General features: G+C 40.4%; 1 protein-coding gene across 2 annotated transcripts in view; it reads left to right on the forward strand.

Annotated features, from left to right (window-relative positions):
• Window positions 1-25733, forward strand: part of CNPY1 (canopy FGF signaling regulator 1) — a 232511-nt gene that overhangs the window by 145981 nt on the left and 60797 nt on the right. For both annotated transcript variants that reach the window (XM_082259195.1, XM_082259194.1), the window contains exon 3: window positions 19365-19480. In XM_082259195.1, the coding sequence (XP_082115321.1) occupies window positions 19365-19480 (116 nt within the window). The remainder of the gene's footprint in view (window positions 1-19364; window positions 19481-25733) is intronic.

Consider the following 25733-nt stretch of genomic DNA (forward strand, 5'->3'; position numbering starts at 1 on the left):
ATTGCTATGGGCAACAACAATTTGTTGCTTTAGCACAGGTTTTAGATTATCTGCTCAATGCTTAAAAAGAGGATCACACCTTATTCACAATATTGGTGGCATCAGTAGCAAAAAAAAAAACAAAAGATAAAAAATAACTTTCCTAGAACATTTGTGATAATTGTCTCTATGATGCTTTGCACAGTACTGGAAGATACGTCTGCATTATTCTATGCCAATTGGCCTAGTCCAGGGGCAAAGGTAGGGAGGGATTCTCACTGCCCAATTCATCAGTCAACCTCAGAGTAAAAAAATACACAGGAATAGGGTAGATAGCTCAGCTGACCTGAAGAATTTCACATCCAGGAAAACTCGGAACCTGACCCCAGCTCCTCCTTCATCACCTGCACCAGGGGCTGCAGGATTGTCACCACAATAATAAATGAAAACGATTCCTCCTAGACAGATAGTCCGGAATATATGCTAAGTAACTACACTGATGTTTTTCCTAGAATTCATATTTCATTGAAATTATTGCAGTAGTTGGTAAACAGTGGTACAGTTAGCACCATCTTTAGCACCACCATCTAGAGCAGGGGCAGACTACCTTGGAGATCTACCTAAACAACACTGAAGAGATTAAAGATCACCAGGGTGCAGCGCCTTTTTTCAAGAGATAACCTGGCAATGTCCCATTAAAAAATAAGGAAGGTTTGAAGAGTTTAGTAGTATGTAACGCACAGTTCAGGGGTCAGAAGTAACATAGGGTCCAGAGGTCAGTAGTATGTAAAGAAGTGTTCAGAAGTAACAGAGTTTAGAGGTCAGTAGTAAGTAATGCAGAGTTCAGGGGAGTATACCCTGACATGCCCCTGTGCCCAGATGCCAGTATCCCCTTGTACACATTGCTACTGTTCTCATGCACTGTTCACATCTAGTCCATTAAATATAACTTCTGCTGCCATTTGCATTTTCAATTACACACATATTTTATCTTTCTCTCTCCCCTGTATGCAGAGAAGCAACAGCAAGACTTGCTTGTTCACAAAGATAAAGTGTATGTTAACCTATTATTTCATAATTCTGATGTCTGTGTTTCCATATAATTGTATTAAAAGTAGCCTGTTATATTTGCCAGTCCCCATGCTTTTCTATTTTAAACTGACCCATTTAGGCATGGAAAAATATCCATCCCAGCTTGATCAGTTTTCTTCTTTGCATTCTACTTGAGAGCACAGCCTACCTGTTCTTCAATGGGCAGACTCACACTGACACGCCCCCTTGCAAAAGCGATAACTGGGAAGATCATTGTACTGCTGTTTTTTCTGTCTCCTTCTGACATACCATCCTGCAGTCCCCACCCTCTGCTTTCTAAGCCCCTTATGCAGCTGAGAACAGGCCATATAATCGCTTATTTAAAAAAAAAAGGTGTTTATAAAAAAATTATTGTATATACAGTGGGTAAAATAAGTATTGAACATGTCACCATTTTTCTAGGTAAATATATTTCTAAAGATGCTATTGACATGAAATTTTCACCACATGCCTGTAACTGGCCATGCAATCCATCCATACATTCAAGGAAACCAAAACAAATAAGTTCAGACTTTGTTATTTGTAATAAAATGGAATGACACAGGGACAAAGTATTGAACACTTGAAGAAAGGGAGGTGTACAAGGGCATTTAAAGCCAAGATGCCATCTGAAATCTATCAGTAATTAGAAAGCAATCGGCAAATTAAAATGAATATCAGCTGGTCCAGTCTCAACTGATGGGCTATAAAAAGGTGTCTCATTGCCAAGGTGTCCCACAGGAAACATATCATGATGGGTAAAAGCAAAGAGCTCTCTCAAGACCTTTGCAACCTTATTGTTGCAAAACATACTGATCGCATTGGTTAAAGAAGGATTTCTAAACTTCCGAATGTTCTAGTGTGCACTGTTGGGGTCATAATCTGGAAGTGGAAAGAACATCATTTCACCATAAACTGGCCACGATCAGGTGCTCCTCTCAAGATTTCTGACAGAGGAGTTAAAAGAATTATCAGAAGAGTTGTACAAGAGCCAAGGACCCCTTATGGAATTAACAGGTACAATTGTTCCATAGAAAACAATAAGTAATGCACCCAACTGCCATGACCTGTATGCACGCTCACCACGCAAGACTCCGTTGCTAAAGAAAAGCATGTTGGAACTCGTTTAAAGTTTTCTGCACAACATTTAGACAAGCCTGTGAAATACTGAGAGAATATAGTCTGGTCAGTCTGACCAAACATTTAGACAAGCCTGTGAAATACTGGGAGAATATAGCCTGGTCAGATGAGACTAAAATGTAACTCTTTGGATACCATAATACATACCATGTTTGGAGGTCAAATGGCACTGCACATCACCCAAAAAACACCATACCAACAGTTAAGTTTAGAGGTGGGAACATCATGGTCTGGGGCTGTTTTTCAGCATATGAAGGATGAATAATTGATAAAAATCTGCTGTCCTCTCCCAGGATGAAGATGAGACGAAGGTGGACATTTCAACAAGACAATGATCCCAAACACAGAAACTCTCAAGTGGATTCAAAGAAAGAAAATAAAGCTGCTAGAATGGCCCAGAAAATTACCTGACTTGAATCCAATAGAAAATCAATGGAAAGAACTAAAGATCTGACTTCATTGAAGAGGCCCACAGAACTTTCATGATTTGAAGACTGTGTTTAAGAATGGGCCATAATCACACCTGAGCAATGCTTGCAACTAGTTTCTTCATACAGGAGGCGTCTTGAAGCTATCATTCCCAACAAAGGATTTTGTACAAGTATTAAATACTTTTTGGTTAGTGTGTTTAACACTTTTTCCCTGTGTCATTCCATTTTTTTTTTTACACAAAACTTAATTTCTGAACTTTGTTTTGGTTTCTTTGTATGTATGTATGTATTGCACGGGTTGTTACCGACATGTGGTAAAAATTTCAATATTCATGTGAATAGCACCTTTAGAAATATAATTACCTAGAAAAATGGTGATGTGTTCAATACTTCTTTTACCCGCTGTGTGTGTATGTATATTTGTATGTATATGTGTGTATATATATATATATATAATGTGTGTGTGTGTATGTGTATATATATGTGTATATATATATATATATAAACACATACACACAAATGTTTTGGCTTGTGTTTCCATTTTAAAGTGAATGAGTTATTTTACAAGGTAAAGGTTCACATATACTTTAAGGTGCTGGTACTGTATGTAATGTCACATACAAGCACCTGATATGTACCCAATAGGCAGAACGCAGGAACCAATGTAGCCGGACAAGTCTCATAGCCACTTCTGTGTGCAGCTCTGCAGATTGGGGGAAAGTGCTTTTGATGATTGGCAAGGCAGGGATGTGATCTACTTGTCACAAATATGCGATTGATGGATAGATTGAAATTGTTGATCCTCTGTCTAGAGGGCGACACTACAAATATGTAAAGAAAGGCAGTCATAAAGTTAATAAACTGCAAGCATGCAATGAAAAACTGCCTTTATGTAAATATAATAACTCATCAAGCCAGTATAGTTTACCTTTTGAAAAAAACTGCTACTGTGGTTGCACACAATACACAAGAAGTGGCTATACAGTATGCATCCTCTGAGACAGGTGCAGAGAAGATTATACACATATAGGAACTCAAATAGTTGAATAATGCTGAGAAAAAATGTTGCGTTTTTGGTTGAATTTTCAGGTCTAAAACTGAAATGTTCAGATGCATGTTTACTTTCCTTACTGTCATTATGCTAACTGTTGCACTACTGTGTCAATATAAATCCCCAACCCACTCTTGGTGCTAAGAGCTTGTTACCCCTATGTGTCATACTCCTAATGCATGCAGTGATACCACATCGTGATTCAGGTCGCCAGCATCCCAACCTGCATAAACATTTCAGGGAGGTGGCAAACTCATTTCAGGGAGGTGGCACTCTACGCATTTCATATCACTCCGACTGTGACCGAGCCAGAACTATACAGGAAGCAGTGGCTCTGTCACTGACTGCAGACATCCTAAGTCTCCTGCGGCTGCCGTGAGATCGCGCGGCACTTGCGGGTGTCCGTGAGCTGCCGGCCAAAGGCGGGAGACTCCCGCAAGTCGCAGGAGACTTGGAATGTCTGAGGTAGGGGCTACAGTGAAGCATCAGCAGTAAAGCATTGCTTGCTAGTATGAACGTGTGCTGCTTATGACTCTCTCAGCATGTCAGAACAAGCAGATTGCTTCTCTAGGCCTGGAACTATTTAAAGTTTTACCTGGGAACTTTCCAAAGGTGGTGAGCCTGCGGTTGGGGTAGGGTGATGGAAAGGAGACAGGCTAAAAGCAATTTGTAGAGTATGCCATGCTGAAATGAAAATTGGTATGATTTTTGCAATCCTTCAGCCCTTCATCCAATAATGATACATTATCTCTCAAAAGTGAGTACACCCCTCATTTTTGTAAATATTTTATTATATCTTTTCATGTGACAACAAGTAGTGAGTGTACATGGTGGTGGGATTGTCATGGTCTGGGGCTCCATGAGTGCAGAGCATGATCCTCTCCCTTCATTATCCAATGTAATGTAAAATATTGCAACGATCACCATTTTATTCTCAAGGGTCTCTGCTAAAATAATATATAGTATGTTTGGGGGGTTCTAAGTAATTTTCTAGCAAAAAATACAGATTTTAATTTGTAAGCAACAAGTTCCAGAAAAAGGCTAAGGGCTCTTTCACACTATCCGCTCCATCGGCGGCCTACGCTTATCTCAGCGGGGGATCGATCCGCCGATCCCCCGCTGAGCAGGAGAATGACAGCTGTTCTCCGCACTGTGCGCAGAGACACAGCTGTCAGAGCCCCATACATCTCTATGGGGGAATCGGATGGGAACGGACCGTCGCATCCGATCCGCTGATGGAAAAATAGGACAGATGGAAAATAGGATTTTCATCCGTCCAGATTTGACGGATCGGATGTCAGCGGACATGTCTCCGCTGACATCCGATGCCCCATAGGGATGCATGGGGGGACCGTTCTGAACGGTCCGCCTGTGTGAAAGGGGCCTTAGGCTTGAAGAGGTTAAGCGTACACTCATGAGAGGTCCGTGTTTTGCTTACACGGGATGCACAGCTGTTCCATGCATCCATGTGCAGGTAGTCGCATTCATGTCAATTGGGACTTAGCAGCTCCTTAGACACAGCTGCTGCTCCCAATTTGACATCTGCGTTGGCCCAGGTCTCCAAACCCACACTGTCTGCTTTCAGGGACCCACACATATCTGCACCCACATGGATGTCAAATTGGGAGCAGTTACTGTGTCCAGAATAGCTGTACGTCCTGTGCAGACAAAACACAGCCCCCTCATGGGTGTATGCTTAAGTAAGCCTGTGTGAACAAGACCTTAACCTAGTGCTAGAAATATTGCTCTCATTCTAACGATCGCAGCGATACCTCATATGTGTGGTTTTAACGCCTTTTACATATGCAGGTGCGACCTACGTATGCGTTTTTTTTTTCTTTATTTTTGCACTTTAAACATCCCTTGTAATAGGAATAGGGCATGATAGGTCCTCCTTACAGAGAAATCTAAAGTCTTTAAGTCCCCACATCTCTCCTCTGTGCTGTAAAGCCTGAGATAAAAAAACAAATCGATCTCAGGCTTTCTAGGAAGAATTTACATCTGCTAGAGCCGAAAATGACTTTGACGTTGCTTCTGGCCACCCAGGGTCATAGAGATGGCCTGGGGACCATCTCGTCCCCAACCAGCTCTGTGGTAAACCGGCATTGCTAACCGATCCATTCTTCGGCTCCTGGATCACACGGGACTGCCCGGAGTGGCACCAGAAGGTGGCGGGAGAGGGTGATGTTCCCTCCCGCCACCTGTAAAGCAATCAAGTGGCTAAACAGGCACTAAGATAGCTCTTACACTGTAGGGAATCGCTGGCAAAAAAAAGGTATCTGTATAATGCCTGTAGCTGTAGGTATCATTCAGATATCTCCACTCTAAGTCCAGGACGTCATATGACGTCCACCCAGGGGAAGTGGTTAATATTAGAAACATTTTATTGGTGAAAATTCAGACATTTGCTATGGTCTCTACTCAAGGGGTTAAACATCATTGTAAAACACGTTTCAATAAAAAAATTGTAATAGGCTTTGTTCCATATGTAGCAGTAATCAATTGAAGAAGATAGCAGAAATAATTCAAATGAGAATAAGTGTAAAATCAGCTTGGAATCTAGAATATAATGAATATAAAGAATATAATGTTGGGACTCTAAAATCCTCCCTTTGAAAAGCCATGAAATATTAAGTGGTTACGAAATCACATTCAGACATTACTGAAGCCAGGGGGGCTGGAGAATAGGTTGGTTAGAGGTGTTGCCTCTCAGCGTTTTAACAATGCCATGGAGCAGCTCTGACATTAATGCCATTTAAATTGATGGTTGGTCTTTTCAATCTGGTGCAGAAATGCAAATTTAAAAATATATATATATAATAGTTCTGGTCAATTGAGAATTGAGAAAAAAATAATTTATTGTATCCAGACACACTGTTTAAGAACCAACTTCACCTTTAAATATCTATTGCCACTTTGAGTGACATGAGGGGGAAATAAAGTCCTAACAGCAGCCTCCATGCAGGTACAGTCTACATTAGATAGCAAAAAGATATGACATGGGTCAGTTCAACCACTTGCCAACCGCCCTATAGCAGTTTTACAGCTGCAGGGCGGGAGCTGTGCCCAGGATTACGTATATACGTGATTCTGCATTTCCGCCTGTAGGGGACATGCTTGCTCTGCCGGTGGGCTGCTTCTGCTGTGATTCTTCAAAGCAGAAGCCGATCCGCGGGTTTCGGGCACTTGATGTCCCCCTGCACCCACTGATCATCGGTAAACAACACAGAACGCTAATATGCCTATGTAAACAAGTCAGATCGCTGTTCTGATAGGAGGGAAGGAATGGATTCTGTGTTCCTGCAAAGCAGGGACTAGAATCCATTTTTTACCCTAGTAAAAACACAGTGTACACCAAAACACTGGCTAGGCACACAGTAACCCTTTGATTGCCCTAGATGTTTAACCCATTGCCAGCCAGTGCTATTAGTATAGTGGCAGTGCATATTTTTAGCACTGATCACTGTATTAGTGTCAGTTCATGTCCGATTGTTCACTACAAAATCGAAGTCACTGATTGCCGCCATTACTAGTAAAAAAAATAAATGAATCAGAATTCCATAAATACATCCCTTAGTTTATAGATGCTATAACATCGTGTAAACCAATCAGTATACGCCTATTGTGGTTTTTTTTTGTTTTTGTTGTTTTTTTACCAAAAACGTAGCAGAATACATACTGGCCTAAATTTATAAAGACTTTTTTTTTTTTATTTGATTTGTTTTTACCAAAAACATAGCAGAATACATATTGGCCTACATTTATGAAGACTTTTTTTTATTTTTTTATTTGATTTGTTTTATAGCAGAAAGTAAAAAATAGGTTTTTTTTCCACATTACCTTTTTTTTTTTTGTTTATAGCACAAAAAATAACTGCAGTGGTGATCAAAAGGCACCAAAAGAAATCTCTATTTGTGGGGGTAAAAAAGCACATACATTTTATTTGGGTACAGCATTGCTTGACCACACAATTGTCAGTTAAAGCAACGCAGTGCCGTACTGCAAAAAGTGGCCTGGTCATGCAGGAGGGTAAATCTTCCAGAGGTCAAGTGGTTAGGGAGGCCAGTGCTGGGAATCTTGGGCTTGGATCCAGTGCTGTATTTTGGCCTAGGCCAACAAGGCCCAGGCCTAGGGCGGCACTTTGCAGGGGGGCAGCAAAAAAGCTGCCCTTCCTCCACCTGAGACTCTATTGGCCACTGGTTGCTAGAGCCGCCTCTCTCACCCCCTCTCTCTCACTCACCCCCTCTCTAACACCCCTCCTCTCTCTCATCTCCCTCTCTCTCTCGCTCTCATCCCCCCCTCTCTCTCTCACCCCCCTCACTCATCCCCTCTCTCTCTCATCCCCCTCTCTCTCTCATCCCCCTCTCTCTCTCATCCCCCTCTCTCCATCATCCCCCTCTCTCCATCATCCCCCCTCTCTCTATCATCCCCCCTCTCTCTATCATCCCCTCTCTCTCTCTAACTCTTTGTTCCCCCCCTCTCTCTCTCACCCCCCCTCTCTATCATCCCCCCTCTCTCTCATCCCCTCTCTCTCATCCCCCCTCTCTCTCTCTCTCTCCCACCCCTCTCACTCCCTCTTACCCCCCTCTTGTGAGATCTCAGGGGTTCATGCTGGGACTTGTAGTCCTTCAATTTTGCAGGGAGTCACATCCATTTAAAAAAGGAGTGGGGCAAATTTACATGGGAGGGCGCCCAATTTTAGTCTTACCTTGGGCAGCACAAGACCAAAATACACCACTGCTTGGATCCCATTGCCATTTAACAGTAGGGCTTATGAAGTATATGGGCAGGTCTTCTACTATTTGTGACAAACACAAATGAAGCATCCTGCAAGGGTTCAGATGCTGTCTTGAAATCCAGCAAGATCAGGGCTGATATGTTCAATAATTACTACCCAGAGAAGTAAAAAGAAACTGATCCTGTTTCCAATTTTATTTACTCTGTGTGTACCTACACAAGACGATGAGCCATCCTATATGTACAACCTTTTTCCAATTGAGATTTTACTTGCCTTTGGTTATGTTTATCAGTTTGCTAATATTGTCTTACAAATGTTGTACTGCAAGATTTAGCATGTATCACCTTTCTTTTTAGTAGCTAGTATGCCAAAGCATGCACATTACCTAAAGGTGTCTTCACATGACAGCTATTATATAGAGGTTACTGGAGCAGAACTGGAAAATAGTATTGTGTGAGATGGCCTTTCCCATCGACAAGCAGAAAGGTCAGGACAAACCTCAAGGGATATATTTGTGGTCTTACCTGGCCTCAATCACTGGGAAGACACGTCAGAGGGTAACACTTCCTGTCACGTCTCCACCTAAAACTGTGTAAACCCTTTACAGGATGAATACAGAAAACAAAGCTTATTCCTAAACCTGGTACGGGAAATGTATTATTCTATATTTTCATTCAGTGATTAGGAAAGTGGAAACTGTGCATATTACGATAGAAAAGTTCAGCCCAAGAAAACAATAAGTAATAGGATTTTGTTGATCAGAGAAATCTGTTCATGTTAGAGAAAATGATTTACGACTATAAAAAGGTACGGTGTTTCAGTTTTTGGTAGATGCTGGGGTTTTGAATCACCCAACAGCTTATATCTTAGCTATAGTTTATTAGTTTATATCTCCCCGGGATTATCAGCCTTCAGGTATGTGGAAACCATGTGGCTGTACTCTCAATTCCGTTCTTGAATCGCTAAAACCTATTTTTAAAACAGTATTCTACTCCCCAAAAAATGTATTATGTTCTGCTCCCTCCACATTTACAAAATGCTGGATTACATGAAAAACAAAACATAAGAAATCTTAAACAAATATGTACTTTACTCCAGGGCTTTTCACAATTTTACCATCACTGTGTCTCCTTATGGGAACTGGGGACAGCTGATAATCCGAATCCCATGAAAAAGTGCTCCTGCACAGTACTGGAGCATCTTCTCATGAGAGTTAGGATCCTGAGCTTTCCCCAGACCTTTTAATTCAATGTGTTATTTTTTTATTGCTGCAATCCATTTGTGAAAGTATCAATTAAAGTTCAAGTTTTGTGGCTGTCCACAAAGGTAGCTAAATTGCATAACCTAAATAATAATTACTCCAGCAGGCATATGTGGGGTCACTTTAAAACATATACCATTGGTGGACTTATTTGTTGACAATGCTGCTGTTCAAAGGTGTCACCATTACTCCTCCAACCAAAATGGAGACACCCTAACACCAGAAAGTGTGTTACTGTCTGGATCACCAGGTAAAAAAAAGAAAAAAATCTAACGAGGCAGCCATCACATCTATGGATTGGTAAACTGTAATATGACTGCAACATAAACAGACCTACCTAGCTTTTTTTAGTGGAAAGACCACTATAGGAGCGGGCTTTGGAGCCACTGTTCTAGTTAACCTTCACAGCTAGCCTTACAGACTGTAATAAAACATGTAAAGGCAGCAGTGAAGATTATTAATATTATTAAATTGAAATCATTTTGGTGTCCTTGGCATTGCATTTCTGAAAACATGGCTTTATTTGGTAGAGTTTAAGTTGTAAACATTGAGTATACTCTTGGCTCTTTATACTCCCTTGGCTGCCCTACATTTAATCCTAACAACTGCTCCAGACTCCCTGTGACTGTAAGTTCTTGTGTCATAATCCAGTTACCGGCTGCTTAGACAATACCCAAACACAGTTTGTGGTTGTTGACAGCAAATCTAAGATCCACCCCTGCCATGGCTAGGTCCAGGGCCTGAGGTCAAAAGAAAACCAGGAGCATTTGGTGGGTAAAGGAAATTTGATATCTAAAGGTGTGTGTCCACTTAGAGGATAAAAAAAAATCTGAGACCTTCTAAACGTTTCCACTTTATAAAATAACACTCTTTTAAAATTAACGTAGAATAGGAGCATTATTTATAAAACTTTCCAAGGCAAGAACTGTGTCATGTTAGCTACTCTAGATTAAAAATATTTGGGTTGCTTAGAATTGCTCATCCCACCACTTTTTTACTGAAGCCTTTTTTATTTTTTTATTTTAAATATTGAATTACATTTACTCGGCAACGTAAGACTAAAGAGAGTAAAAAATTCTGACTTGTTCAACTGAATGTTCGAGAAATTAAGATCTGAATGTCTTTTTAAATAGAACATGTAATTTTTTTCTAATAAGACTTTGGTATTTTATTATAAATTTCATTTTATATAATGCATATGAGAGTTTTCTGTTACAAGTACATCTTGCTAATACTTATTTAAAGGAGTTGTAAAGTCAGGAAGGTTTTTTATCTTAATGCATTCTATGCATTAAGATGAAAAGCCTTCTGTGTGTAGCAGCCTCCCCAGCACACCTAATACTTACCTGTGCCTTCTCACTGTCCAGCGATGTAAACGAGTCCCTCGGCCGTCCTGGGTCTCTCCCTCCTGATTGACTGATATACAGCCTCAAGGCCATTGGCTTCCACGGCTGTCAATCAAAGTCAGTAAGCCAATCGGAAGAGAGAGTGATGGGCTGAATGAACGCTCCGTTTCTGAATGGATACATGGAGCTGCAGCTCGGCTCAGGTGCCCCCATAGCAAACTGCTTGCTGTGGGGGCACTCGATAGGAGGGAGGGACCAGGAGCAGGAACGAGGGACCCGAGAAGAGGAGGAGCGGGGATGCTCTGTGCAAAACCAACTGCACAGAGGAGGTAAGTATAACAGGTTTATTTATTTTTTTTTTTTTTTAAACGAGACTTTAAAATCACTTAAAAAAAAAAGCACATAACAAGCCATATTAAATTAAAGTGACACTGTTACTAGAAAATGAAAAGTAAATTCTCCCTTAAATAGAAGCTACTTTATATTTATGTTGGATGCCTGGTCTATACTGCACTCTTTGAATCCTTCCACACACTGCTAAATTACTATAGGACATAGTAGTGGTGTAGCAGCCACCAGAAAGAATGGCATCGCTAATTGCAGACCAGGCATCCAACACTCCACAAAGTGTGCCAGGTACTCAAGATTCTTCTACAGCCTAAGCTTTGTGAGTCTAGATTCACACCTATGCGTTTTTTAGTGCAATGTGCAGTTTGCAGAAACACGCTTTAATACATTTACATTGTTTGCTATGGGGCACGTTCACATCTATGCGTTTTTCAGCCACTGTATTTTTGGAAAGGGTCAGGAACTTTTTTGCCACATTAGATTGCGTTTTTCATGTAATAGACTTCAATGGACCCACACAGAAAACGCAATTGCTGCATTTTTTTAATGCCTTTTTACATGCGTTTTGTGTTTTTTTTGTTTGTTTATTTTTTCTTGTTTTCCTTTATAACAAACTGTAAATAGCGGGTGGTTACGGATGCCCTCTGACAGTTGATCGTAAAAAAAAAAAAAAGTGTTGCAGGCAAACAAAATGGTATGGATTTTGAGGGGAACCCCATGGCAAAGTGTAAAGAAAAAATTGCGTGGGATCCCCCCCAACATCCATATCAGACCCTTATCCGAGCATGCAGGCCAGGAAAGGATGGTAGAAGCAAGCACCCCCCTCCCTCCTGAACCATGCCAGGCCACATGCCCTCAACATGGGCGGTGTTTTGGGGCATTCTATCAATGTCTGGAAACTGAAGCGACCAGTTTCTAAAGTTTTGAGAGATAAATGTTGTCCCATTCTTGCTTGATATAGGATTCTAACTGCTTAACTGTCCTGGGTCTTTGTCGCATTTTCGATTTTAGATGCGCCAAATATTTTCAATTGATGAAAGGTCTGGCCTGCAGATCATTTGCAATCATTTCATTCCTTATGCACTAATGCATCCTTATACCATCAGAGGTTTTGAACTGTTACCAGCATTCAGTTCAGCAGGCTTTTAAACTGAATGCTGGTAACAATCCCAAAGGTCCCTCCCCTTTTTAGTTCGGAGGATGCGGCGCCAATGTTTGCCAAAAAAAGGTCATATTTAAATTCCTCTGACCTCAGAACAGTTTTCCACTTTTCAACAGACCATTTTAAATGTGTTTTGGCCCGGCGAAGATGGCAGCGTTTCTGGATCATGTTCAGATATAGCTTCTTTCCATGATAAAGCTTTACCTTGCGATTTTGGATGGCACAGCAAACTGTGTTCACAGACAGTGAGTTTTAGAAGTATTCCTGAACCCATGAAGTGATGCGCATCACAGAATCATGACTGTCTTTAATGCAGTGCTATCTAAGGGCCAGAAGAACACAGGCCATTTCAGCCTCAATCTTTTGATGGTATTTTGTACTGTAGATGATGTAGTCTTTGCAATTTTACGTTGAGGATCATTATTCTAAAACTGTTCCGCAGTGCTGATTTTCACAGATTGGTAAACCTTTGCCCATCTTTACTTCTGAAACACTTTGGCTGTCTGAAGCCTAGTACACATGGGCTAAATGTCGGCCGGCATTGGCCTGTTCAAAAGAAACTGGCCAACATTCAGCCCATGTGTATGGTAGCCGGAAATTTCGAGACCAAAAAAGGTCTGCCGACCGACTCCCATTCTGCGCTCTTAGCCAATGGCTGAGAGTGCTGACCGGAGTGTTCTGGCGGAGGGGGGGGGGGGCCGTCCCCCAGTCAGAAAACAATAGCTCAACAGTGGAGATTGCTGTACTAACATTGGATTGTTAATAGAGCGGCTCTGATATGAGCTGTCAGTTTTTATTTTGGATGCACACCAAAAAAAAAAAATAGTAGTGTGTACCAGGCTTAAAATGCCCTTTTTATACCAAATCATGTTACTGACCTGTTGCCATTTAACCTAATTGGTTGCAAAATGTTCTTTCAGCTCTTCCATGTTAATACCACTTACTTTGCCAGTTTTTTGCTGCCCTGTCGCAACTTTTTTGAGATGTGTTGCTGCCATCAATTTCAAAATTACATTATTTTTTTCTGAAAATGGTACATTTTCTCTGGTTAAACATTTGATATGTTTTCTATTGTGAATAAAATATGAGTTTATGAAATCAGCAAATCATTGCATTCTGTTTTTAAGTAGATTTTACAGTGTCACAACTTTTTTGGAATTGTGGGGTTGTATCTAACAATGTATTTTTAAGCACCCAGGGAGGCCAAAAGGCAGGTTGTGACATGCAAATACTAAATATACCTCCTAAAGTCAGTGGCTGGCCAGGCTCCTATGCCCAGGTATTGGTTATTGAATCCACCCATAATGTTTAATATTCAGTATCTAGCCACTTGAAAGGGTAACAATTAAACCATAGGTAGTTTGGTGCTCATACATACAGTGCATTATGAAAGTATTCGGCCCCCTTGAACTTTTCGACCTTTTGCCACATTTCAGGCTTCAAACATAAAGATATAAACCTGTAATTTTTTGTGAAGAATCAACAAGTGGGACACAATCATGAAGTGGAACGAAATTTATTGGATATTTCAAACTTTAACAAATAAAAAACTGAAATATTGGGCGTGCAAAATTATTCAGCCCCTTTACTTTCAGTGCAGCAAACTCTCTCCAGAAGCTCAGTGAGGATCTCTGAATGATCCAATGTTGACCCAATTGACTAATGATGATAAATAGAATCCACCTGTGTGTAATCAAGTCTCCGTATAAATGCACATGCACTGTGATAGTCTCAGAGGTCCGTTTTAAAGCGCAGAGAGCATCATGAAGAACAAGGAACACACCAGGCAGGTCCGAGATACTGTTGTGGAGAAGTTTAAAGCCGGATTTGGATACAAAAAGATTTCCCAAGCTTTAAACATCCCAAGGAGCACTATGCAAGTGATAATATTGAAATGGAAGGAGTATCAGACCACTGCAAATCTACGAAGACCTGGCCGTCCCTCTAAACTTTCAGCTCATACAAGGAGAAGACTGATCATAGATGCAGCCAAGAGGTCCATGATCACTCTGGATGAGCTGCAGAGATCTACAGCTGAGGTGGGAGACTCTGTCCATAGGACAACAATCAGTCGTATACTGCACAAATCTGGCCTTTATGGAAGAGTGGCTAGAAGAAAGCCATTTCTTAAAGATATCCATAAAAAGTGTCGTTTAAAGTTTGCCACAAGCCACCTGGGAGACACACCAAACATGTGGAAGAAGGTGCTCTGGTCAGATGAAACCAAAATCAAACTTTTTGGCAACAATGCAAAACGTTATGTTTGGCGTAAAAACAACACAGCTCATTACCCTGAACACACCATCCCCACTGTCAAACATGGTGGTGGCAGCATCATGGTTTGGGCCTGCTTTTCTTCAGCAGGGGGAAGATGGTTAAAATTGATGGGAAGATGGATGGAGCCAAATACAGGACCATTCTGGAAGAAAACCTGATGGAGTCTGCAAAAGACCTGAGACTGGGACGGAGATTTGTCTTCCAACAAGACAATGATCCAAAACATAAAGCAAAATCTACAATGGAATGATTCACAAATAAACATATCCAGGTGTTAAAAATTGTGAAAAAAGAAACATGCACTTTGCAGGCACTGGGTATCATAAAATAACATACTTTATTTTACAATGCATTTAAAAACATCAAAAAACGAGAAAAAAAGCATACAACAGTCATATCCCATATGAGGGGAATATGAGATACAAGATTGATAAGAAAATAATTACATTGGTGGTAATAATACACATTAATACAGTCACAATAATATGCCAGTAATATTGATACTTCACATCGGGACGATCATGTCCACAGGTGACAGGGAACAGTACTGTCGTCCCGGGGAGATCGAACGATGTGTGTAAGCAGTAGATTATACAGTATCGTTGAACCATATTGCTCGACATGTTTCGCCTTATGCTTCCTCTCGGAGATAATGGATCAATATTCTGTGTATTAATGGAAAAAGAAATCAATCAAACCAAAAATAATGCTTGTTGACTGTCCAAATGTAGTATATACTTCAGGACAGAATGTCCTGAAGGGAGAAAGTATCTATAATCAAAATCAATATGTTTACAGCCCACCCATCTGTGTAACAGCATAGATGGTTGAGGTTGGCAAGAACAATAAAATAATATAAATATAAATAAGTATGCTACCTACTATGTGAGGGGTTATATAATAGAGTTAATAGTAACGGAAAGGGAAATGCTGTCTTGAGTGTGTGGGAGGGAGATCCATTGCCAGAGGGCTGGTAAGTGGACCCCAGGGCTGAAGGGTGTGCCCGTAAGGGGACGATGTGGGGGTCCTGGCCAGGTATAGAGCGTAAATTATGGTATAGGGCAGCCGTCATTAAATGGTGGCCCGCGGTCCAAGAACGGACTGCACAATGCTTCTGCCCGTCAGGCCACCGCCTACGAGCAGTCATTGGTTTGCTGGGACCGCGGGTGTCCCAGCAACCAGTAACGTCCTGTGTGCGCGCTGCGCTGCTTCTTACTGCGGCTCCCGGTGTACAGCTCTCACTCCGAGCCGAGCCGCGAGTTGGGGGCGTGACGTCATGTGTGCCTGCAAAGTCCATGTTTCTCTTTTCACAATTTTTTGACCCAATTTAGGATGTGGCACTTATTACCTTACCCATACGCCCAGCACACCGCTATCTGGAAGCGTATTTTCCAACTTCTCATATCCAGGTGTTAGAATGGCCAAGTCAAAGTCCAGACCTGAATTTAATCGAGAATCTGTGGAAAGAACTGAAAACTGCTGTTCACAAATGCTCTCCATCAAACCTCACTGAGCTCGAGCTGTTTTGCAAGCAGGAATGGGCAAAATTTCAGTCTCTCGATGTGCAAAACTGATAGAGACCTACCCCAAGCGACTTACAGCTGTAATTGCAGCAAAAGGTGGCGCTACAAAGTATTAACTTAAGGGGGCTGAATATTTTTGCACGCCCAATTTTTCAGTTTTTTATTTGTTAACAAAGTTTTAAATATCCAATAAGTTTCGTTCCACTTCATGATTGTGTCCCACTTGTTGTTGATTCTTCACAAAAAATTACAGTTTTATATCTTTGTTTGAAGCCTGAAATGTGGCAAAAGGTCGAAAAGTTCAAGGGGGCCGAATACTTTTGCAATGCACTGTAGAGATCCACAGATGGGGCTGAAGTTACATATATAGTAGGTTGTCCGTTTATATGTCTATATGGCTACAGTCACAAGAAACCAGTCCACTGAAGCAGGGCTAGCCTTCAAGAGGGGCGGAGTAGAAGCCGCTTCCCCAAACATGTGCAGAATGTAAATTGTAAGGTAGTTTATTTTAGGGATAAAAGAATAAAACTCACATAGTGGTGTGTAATACAGGCTTTTCAGGTATTACCATTACCCAGGTTGATGTTCAGGTGTAGGGGCTGTTATGCCCGTGCTGGAGCTGCGTCTATGCCTGGTCAAGCTGAGTCCGGCCGGCGGTCAGTGTAGAAAGGGAAACCGCTCAGCTCAGTGAAAGAGAAAGGGAAACAGCTCAGTGTAGAAAGGGAAACCGCTCAAGGGATCAATGGCTGGAACGCACGCTGGAATGCAGCATCAACCTCCTATGTCACTAGTCCGCGAGGTGTTTTGGAGCATGCGCAGTAAGTGGAATATTACAATGTATGCTCCTTTCTCAAGCTAGTGAGGGGGGAGCCGCTATTCATTTTATACACACCAAAAATGCCACCTAGTGATTAATATATATTACTTTTCTGGAAAAGTCATTGATATTACAATAATAATACAGCAATACAAAATGTACAGAAAATAAATTGAACATAAAAAAGGCTATGTAATAATATATCATCACATAGTGTAATCCTGCAATACTTTTTACCCCCTATTTTACAACAAGTAAAAAATAAAATAAAATAATAAATAAAAGTTAAAAAAATATTCGTAAAAAGCACACACATAGAGATGATTAGTAAAAGATAAATCAGAACAGTAATAGTAAATGAGCTATATGTGGTATACTGTTCTGGCATCACATATATCCATGTATATACACACATATAGCTTCTATATCCTTATGAAAGTGTCTATCGTGGATTTACCTTACCTGGAAAGTTACTACCACCCCTCCTTATTAGAGAAAAATTTTAATGTGTAAGATGAACAAAAAATGTATATGTAAACCTGAAGGAAAAAGATAAATAGATTGTACTTTAAATTAATATATGAACTCTATTTATAAGATCGTGGCAATTTCCAATTCCACATTTAAACCTCCAGGTGACAAAGAATACAAGGAATATATCCAGTAAGTTTCTCGTTCACATAACCTATAGAATCTCTTGGCTTCTGAGAGATTCTTGGGCATTTGTTCTATAACTAATGCTTCTAATCTAGAAGTGGATTTATCATGGTACTAATAAGTCCACTTCTGGATTAGAAGTATGGGTTATAGAACAAATGCCCAAGAATATCTTGGGCATTTGTTTTATTGAAATATGTTCAATTCATTTTTTATTAATTCTTAATTTTTTTTATAATGCCTGTACATTTCTATTCCTGTAATATTATTGTAATATCATTGACTTTTCAAGGAAAGTATTGTAAATTAGCCACTAGGTGGCCTTTTTGTGTGTATAAAATGAATAGAGGCTCCCCCCTCACTAGCTTGAGAAAAGAGCGTGCATTGTAATATTCCACCTACTGCGCATGCTCCGAAACGCGTCGCGGACCAGTGACGGGGGTTGATGCTGCATTCCAGCATGCATTCCAGCCCTCGGTCCTGGCTTTTTCCCTTTCTACACTGATCGCTGGCCGGAGTCAGCTTGACCAGGCATAGACATGGCTGCAGCACAGGCATAACAGCCCCTACACCTCTGAACGTCAACCTGGGTAATGTTAATACCCAAAAAGCTTGTATTACACACCACCATGTGAGTTCTATTCTTTTATCCCTAAAATAAACTACCTTACAGTCTACACTCAGAGGCGCCTCTTCTCTGTTTTTTCTTCACTTGAAAGGGTAAGCCTGTCTGTGGCTATAGGAAGTTTTAGGCAGCTTGGAATCACATAAATGGGATGTATGTGGGAGTTGTGTAAATTAGCACTTTACTTAGTGGTAAGGTTTGTTTTGAAGCTGTACTACCCCGGAACACATAGGGGGCAATTTAATAAAAGCAAATAGGCTGTTTGCTTTGCAAAGGAAGTTGCACTTTGCAAGGGAATTTTCCCAGAGCTTAGTGAATGTGGTAATGTTTTACCCAACAAAGAATACCCAAACATGTGCAAGGAAATTTTTAAAAAAAACAGCATTTTTACTAGCACAGGATTTGATGATTGAAGTCAGCAGAGTTTCACATCATTCAATAAGCTCTGGGGAAAATTCCCAAAGTGAACAGTATATTCGCTTTTTTAAAATAAACCCCAAAGTATCACCAGGAGATGAGAGCAGATTACGGAGACATTTTCCCTTCCCTTTTCTTCACTTCCCTTCCCTTTTCTTCACTTCCCTTCCCTTTTCTTCCCTTCCATTTTCTTCTCTTCCGCTGATAAAAGGGAGACAAGAAGAGTGGGGGCATTTTCTCAAAGGGAACATAGCAATAAATACTTAATAGAGTGTCTAATCTGCTTACTACTCAAATCTAAAATTAATGTTTTTTACCTGAAGTTTGGCTTTAAATAATTTTGCATGAGCACATAATATATAATAAATACAATGTTAATATAAAGTGCATAATAATACCAGTACAAACTTCTAACATAAAAAAAACGAACAATAGAGTCCCTTTAAGAGAACAGCAGTTCACCTTTTCTTTGAAATAATCCTTGCACAGTATTCTTGATGTTCTTTTCCCCTCCTTTGCAGCCTGCAGGGCACTGGTAGATGAGCTGCAGCATGAAATTAGGAAAGTGAACCCGAGTAAGACAATTGACGTGGGGTCATTCAGGATAAGTCCGGATGGAACGCAGGTACAGAATAAGGTAAGAGGAAAAAAAAGAAGTGTCTGAAATGAAAATGCTGCTAATATTAACAAGCCAGGGGTTTGGGCATAATCCTAGAGCCTTCATGATTGGATTTACTCCCGCTGGGAGCTGACATAACCTTAAACTTCCTTTTCACATATCTTATGTAACTCCTGTGTTCCTAGTAACCGTTTTGAACTGTCTTTTATTTCACTTTCTGAAGCATTAGGAAATGTATTGAAGACTATTGTTTTTTTGCTTTGTTTGATTTTCATGCATATTAGGGGATATCAGGATAGCCGACACAATGCATCAGTTTAATGTATAATTGCATAGAAATAAAGGCTAATTGAAATCTGCAAATGAAGGCCCTTTAGGATTCCTTTAGGGAATCTTTCAAGGCCACTGAAGTCAAATTCTTTTTTTTTTTTGTAGATTAATGTTATGCGGTATGATCTGCTATGTTCATCTCCTCCCTTCTTTGCCAAATCTAAAACCGGATGGCTGGCGTAATCCACATGAATTTGTTTTTTTTTTTTTTTTCTTTTTTTTCCATAGATGTTTAGGGAGATTATCATAGCTGTTTTGCTGTAAAGTTTTTTACTTATTTGCTCACCCAGCCCCTCTTGATATACAAAATATAACAGTGCCACATCCTGCAGGATTCAGATGGTCAAGCTACACCCAGTATATCTTACTGATCAGTATGTTTTCTAACACATTAGTAAATCAGTTTTCCTGGTCTGAGGGAATGGGTTTTAAGGAAACAATAACCAATCGGTCAGTGATCTTTAATTCATGTTATATTTCTTTATAGCTTGATTTGTGATATTTATTTTATGCTATACTGTTTAGGAGCGTATTGGTTTTTATATTTGAATACCAGGTCATGTTAGTTATTACTTAAAAAGTAAATTACTTCTGTATTTCTGCTTGCTCATAAAAATGGGATCGTTTTGTGAATGCATTTATGAGGTAATTAATTGACTGTCCAGCATTTGTGTCTTGCAGCCAGATTGCTGTAACAGCTTTGCAAAGCAGTGCAACAGCTTTGAGAATAAATTGTTATGTAGTCAAGTAGGATATTTTCAATCAAGCAGTTGCTCTCCTGAACAAAAAAGGGAGCACAAGGGCGTGATGGGGGCAATCAACTCTGGGGGCATGACCTCAAACTAGCAGGAGGACAGTTCTAGAGTACTGTTAGAAATTATTTTTTTTAACTGAAAGAGTAGAGGAAGCTTGGAACAGACTCCAAACAGAGGAGTTAATCTGCTATAAGTGAATTTATACATGCTTGGGCTAAACATAGAGATATCCTGTTAAAAAAATTAAAAAAATAAAAATGGAAGAATAGATGGACAGCTTGTTCTTTTTCTCCCATCTGTCCTCTTTGTTTTTATATGAAAACTCCTGCATGCAGGATAATATCTGTTAGATCAATTCAGAAAATATTTAGGGATCTCATTTTCTTGGACATCAATAAAAAGGTTGCCAGGTCAGCTGTGGATGCATGACATGCAGATATGGCATAATAGTGCCGCCAACCAGCCCACGTAGAATGTAATCTCCTGGATAATCCTGCTTGGCGAGTCTGGGAACCTTTATAAATTTGTGCTATACTTTATGGAATTTTTGGGTGAAAAAATTCTAGAAGTCTTCTCTCAGACAAATGACATTCAAATGCTCTTGCAGCCCATGATCAGTGATGTTACCAGCATGGTAAGATTGCTCTATGTCTTTAATGACTGATGTTCACCTGATGGTCCTCCTGGACTACACAGATATTAGTTACACGAACAAAAGAAAATTGTTCAGTAGGCAATGGAATTTTCTTCAAGTAGTAGAAATTGCGTAAGTAAATCGTATATGTCCAGATTGTTGATGAATCCAAGTCAGTACAGACTCCAGCTTTTTACCATTCAGGCTTTTGGCCAGAAAAAAGTAAACCGTGCTTAGGTTCTGATTGAAATGTAAAGCCTCACATCAAACCTATGCATTACAACTATGTCCTATACATGGTAACATATGGCGCTTAGTGCAGTTCCTTTAATTTAGCATAGTACCCTAAGTCACAGAAGGTTCCAGCACACTTGTGACTGGACTGCCATAATGCCAAACAATAATGAGTTAACACACAACGTACATGCTGCAACGAATTACAAACTTTACAGTACATCTTAGTGCTTCAGGAAAGTGTCATGCATGCTGCTTAAATAATCTGAAAATACATTTTTAGTACCACTTTCCGTATTCATAAAATAATACCCGGTGATCCAACCCTGAATGTCTGCAGACAGATATGGTTAAAATGTGACAACACTGTGTCCCTATCTCCCAATTGTTTTCCATTTTGTCACAATCTCGCATGCTTTCCCAGTCTACACTTCAAATGGCATTGCACGATCCAATGTTGACCCCATCAGGAAGCTGGGCCTAAAGATCTGTACACAAGATCAGAAAATCATACAAAAAATAACGCTTTCGAAGCGGTCGTATGATACTCTAAACGTTATTACACAGTTTTCGTCCAAAATGATCTGAAGGGACAAACACGAACATTTTTCTCGTACGATACCAGATCATACAGTTTTAGTTTAATCAGCTCAGTTTACGTCCGAAATACAAATACATTAAATCACTTTTTTTATTCTGTCGTACGGGAATTTTCATATTTTAGTAACCTCTTAATTTTTGATATAGAGTCTAGCATGCAAAAAAAAAAATGGATGATCATTCGTCTGATAATCTCATTGTGTGAAGTAGGCATGATGATGTACAACGATTGCTGGAGTGTACACATGTAGACAGGAAGTGCAAGAAAAGATATAAAAAATGGGTGAAAACAGTATATATACACAGTGCTCTATCAAATGAAATGTCAACACTTGCACCCACAGAGGTCTATAAGTAATTTTATTTCAAAATGTTGTATCGGCACTGGCAATATATTATTTTATTGATAATTGCTATTAGAGCTTGTTCAAAAAGATGTAAGGTACAAGAAATGTACAATATTGAAACGTACCAGTTAAAAATGAAATGCATTTAGAATGAAATATAACTCTCATAAGGGCATAAAGACATCTAAAGAGATCAGTCTTTGACCAAATGCAAATTATTGTGATGCTCATAATGCATTGTTTCTCCTAACTGTACTTAGCTCATAGACATCACATCAAACATATTTTCATTTGTTAAATTTCATTGTTATAACTTTTTTCTGTCACTTTCTGAACCTGAAGAGGTTAGTTCATTTATTGCAGAATAATGTACTTTTTTTTATAAAATAGCTACCAAGTATTCATTACTTTTTATTCAACCTCCTCTTTATAGCTGTCAGTTATGTTCTCGTTATAATTACAGCAGGTCTTTTTTGTTTGACTATATTTATCATATATTTGTAAGGGTTTTACTTTTCTCCCTGCCATTTTTGTGTACTTTGAAAGAGGATTTCCACCTACTTTCAGAAAACTGGGCTGGATGAGACTCATTATTTTATGTTCACCTTGCCTTATGCATATGTAAAAAAGAAACACTATTCTTTCCTACTCCACCACCTTTCACCAACCTATAAGCATTATTTTTCAAAACGTTAACAAAAAGCCAAGATAACTTACCTGAAATCATGACATGCTGGAACCCCATTCTTCTTTCTTTTTGTCTGCAGTTAGGGATGTTATTTCTTTCAGTGCCTATGTCACTTCCTGTTGACATGGATGCTACCCATTGGCTGTCAGAAGTATCCATCAAATGGTCATCAGAGAGCCTTCTAGTCTGACAAGGGCAACATGATAATGTCATGGCACTAAATGCAGGGAATATGATTTATTTCCTTTGATTTGTCCCCTGGTGCAAGTATTGGACTTAAAAGGACCACAGAGAGCACCAGAAATTAGAAACCCAACAAAATATGGTGCAAAGAGTGGGTTAAGGGACTCACAGTAATCAATGAAAATGATAACAAGGAAATAAGCATAAGTCCTGGACTAGTAAAACCACATAAAAATGGGAAAATTTCATATAGTCCATGAGATGTAATGTCACACGCTAGTTGCAGCTCCCTTGAGAGTGATGCAATTCTCTGGAAGGCAAATGGAAAATAACAAGGTGTGCCAAACTAAGTGTAACAGATAAAATCAAGAAGGACATTTATTAAAGGTTTTCAGCCAATTGGCTACTCACATGATGTAAGAATAAACAAGGCATAAGTTAGAAAGGCAGTCCGTGGTCACTCAATGGGGGGGAGATGTCTATAGCAGCATCACAGATGGTGTACAAGCAGGGCACATGGACAAGCCGGGCCGGGGACCCTTCTGTGCAGTGTGAGAACCAGCGTGGAGCGCACTCGGAAGCCGCGCCGGAAGTGACGTCGGGACGTGTCAGATGACGCATTTCAAAGTCTCCACTTTTTCTTCAGATCTGGACGGCTATGGGAGCTGTCAGTCTTAAATAGGCTCAACAGAGCCAGAGGGACAATAAATAGGTGTGGAATAGATTTCTGAAGCTGGATCCATCAAATGTATATAATATGGCTGCATATACAACAGAAACACTATGATTATGCCAATATAAAACTATAATAAATTTAAAATAATAATAAGAAGAAGCAATGACAAAAATATTTAAAAAGTATGTGAGCGCTAAAAAAAAAACCTGACAAAAAGAAAAAAAAAAAAAGGAAAGGAAGTAATAACCTATATGGAAGTAAATGCGGAAAGAGTAATATTATTAAACCAGGTAGATAATAATAAAAAATAATGAACCATTAAAAAAAAATAATAATATTCAGTATATGTATGAGTGATATAATTCGGACCCAGATTGAGATAATAGTGTGTCCAATTGGCTGACAACTTTTAAAAGTTTTCAAAGCCCCCCTTCACATCATATGTCCTACTTTTACAATATAGTACTCCTTTTACATTTTAGCACAACCCTCCCTCTCTTCACATCTTCATGCCCCCCTTACATAGCAGTCCACACTTTGCATAAAGCAGTCTGCCTTGGTATACTTAGAATACACCTTAAACGAAGCGGGGGCGTGGCTAGGAGATGGCCGCATGAGGATGGGTTAACAGCTCCAGGCTCTCCCTCGTTTTACCCAACCCGACCAGTATGAGCGTATCTATACCCTCAATCTCATTGAAAGAGACTGACATTACCTGGCTCCTGTGGTGACTCTGAGGTTCGGACGGCACGCGGATCGGGGTGCCCGGGAGCGTGGCGGGGAGGAGGTGCTCCGAGACGCCGGGAGGACGTGTGTGCCTGACGTCTATCGGCGGCCACGGAAGAAGGGCTGCGTGGATCACCCTGCAGGCGGCGGTGTGAGCGGTGTGAGCGGCTGAGAGAAAGGATCACCCGCGGGGATCACCCTGCGAGCTCCGGTTTGTGGCTGCCTGAGATCTGAGAGGAGCCGGGAGGAGGAGAACAGATCCCCAAGACTTCACTGTCTGGAGGAGGTGAGAGGGGTTAAAGTACCCCCTTTTTTTTTCCTTGGACTGCCTAAAGATAAATTGTGGAACAAGACTCCCCCACTTATAACCCTGCAAATAAATAAAAACGACAGAGCTTAGATAAAAGACATATGAATATAAAACAACAGAGGTGGAATTGAATTTGGGGGACGTAGCTTATCCCACCTAACCCAACCATTCTTTATATACCTATTCCGGCATGACCCGTGGTAGAAAGCGAGGAGCACGCAATACAATCCGCACATCCGGAGTCAGAGGCAACAGACCCTCTACACGCACACAGAGGGAGCCAGAGGCAATTATCCAGTACTTTAGATCCCCACCACGTACAGCTGCTTTGGACTCAGCTCTCGAGGTAAGGGGACCTAGACTACAAACACAAGACATGGATGGGAAGCTGAGTGGTTCCGAGACACAAATAAATATAACACACTTACCTGGGATGACCACCCCATCAGACTCGGTAGCAATGGAACCCCAACAACAGGTGACACCCCCCCGGTACTCTGACCTCCCTACGCCTCATCAGATAGATCCAGAGATACGGACACTGCTGAGAGCACTTCCAACCCGTTCAGAGGTAGAGACACTAATACTCCGGATAGAGGAGACCCATCGCCGAGATCTACAGACTGTAAGATCTGAGATACAGGCTATATCTGATAGAATAGGTACGGGGGAGCAGGCTGTTACGGCACTGGAGACCCGGGTGACAACGCTAGAAAATGCCCGCAATGACACTGTAGATACAGCCATTTCTCTCCAGCTGCACCTGGAGGATTTGGAAGATAGGAGCC

Source organism: Pelophylax lessonae (assembly GCF_965119305.1).
Source record: "Pelophylax lessonae genome assembly, chromosome: 5".
In the NCBI taxonomy this organism is placed as follows: Eukaryota; Metazoa; Chordata; class Amphibia; order Anura; family Ranidae; genus Pelophylax; species Pelophylax lessonae.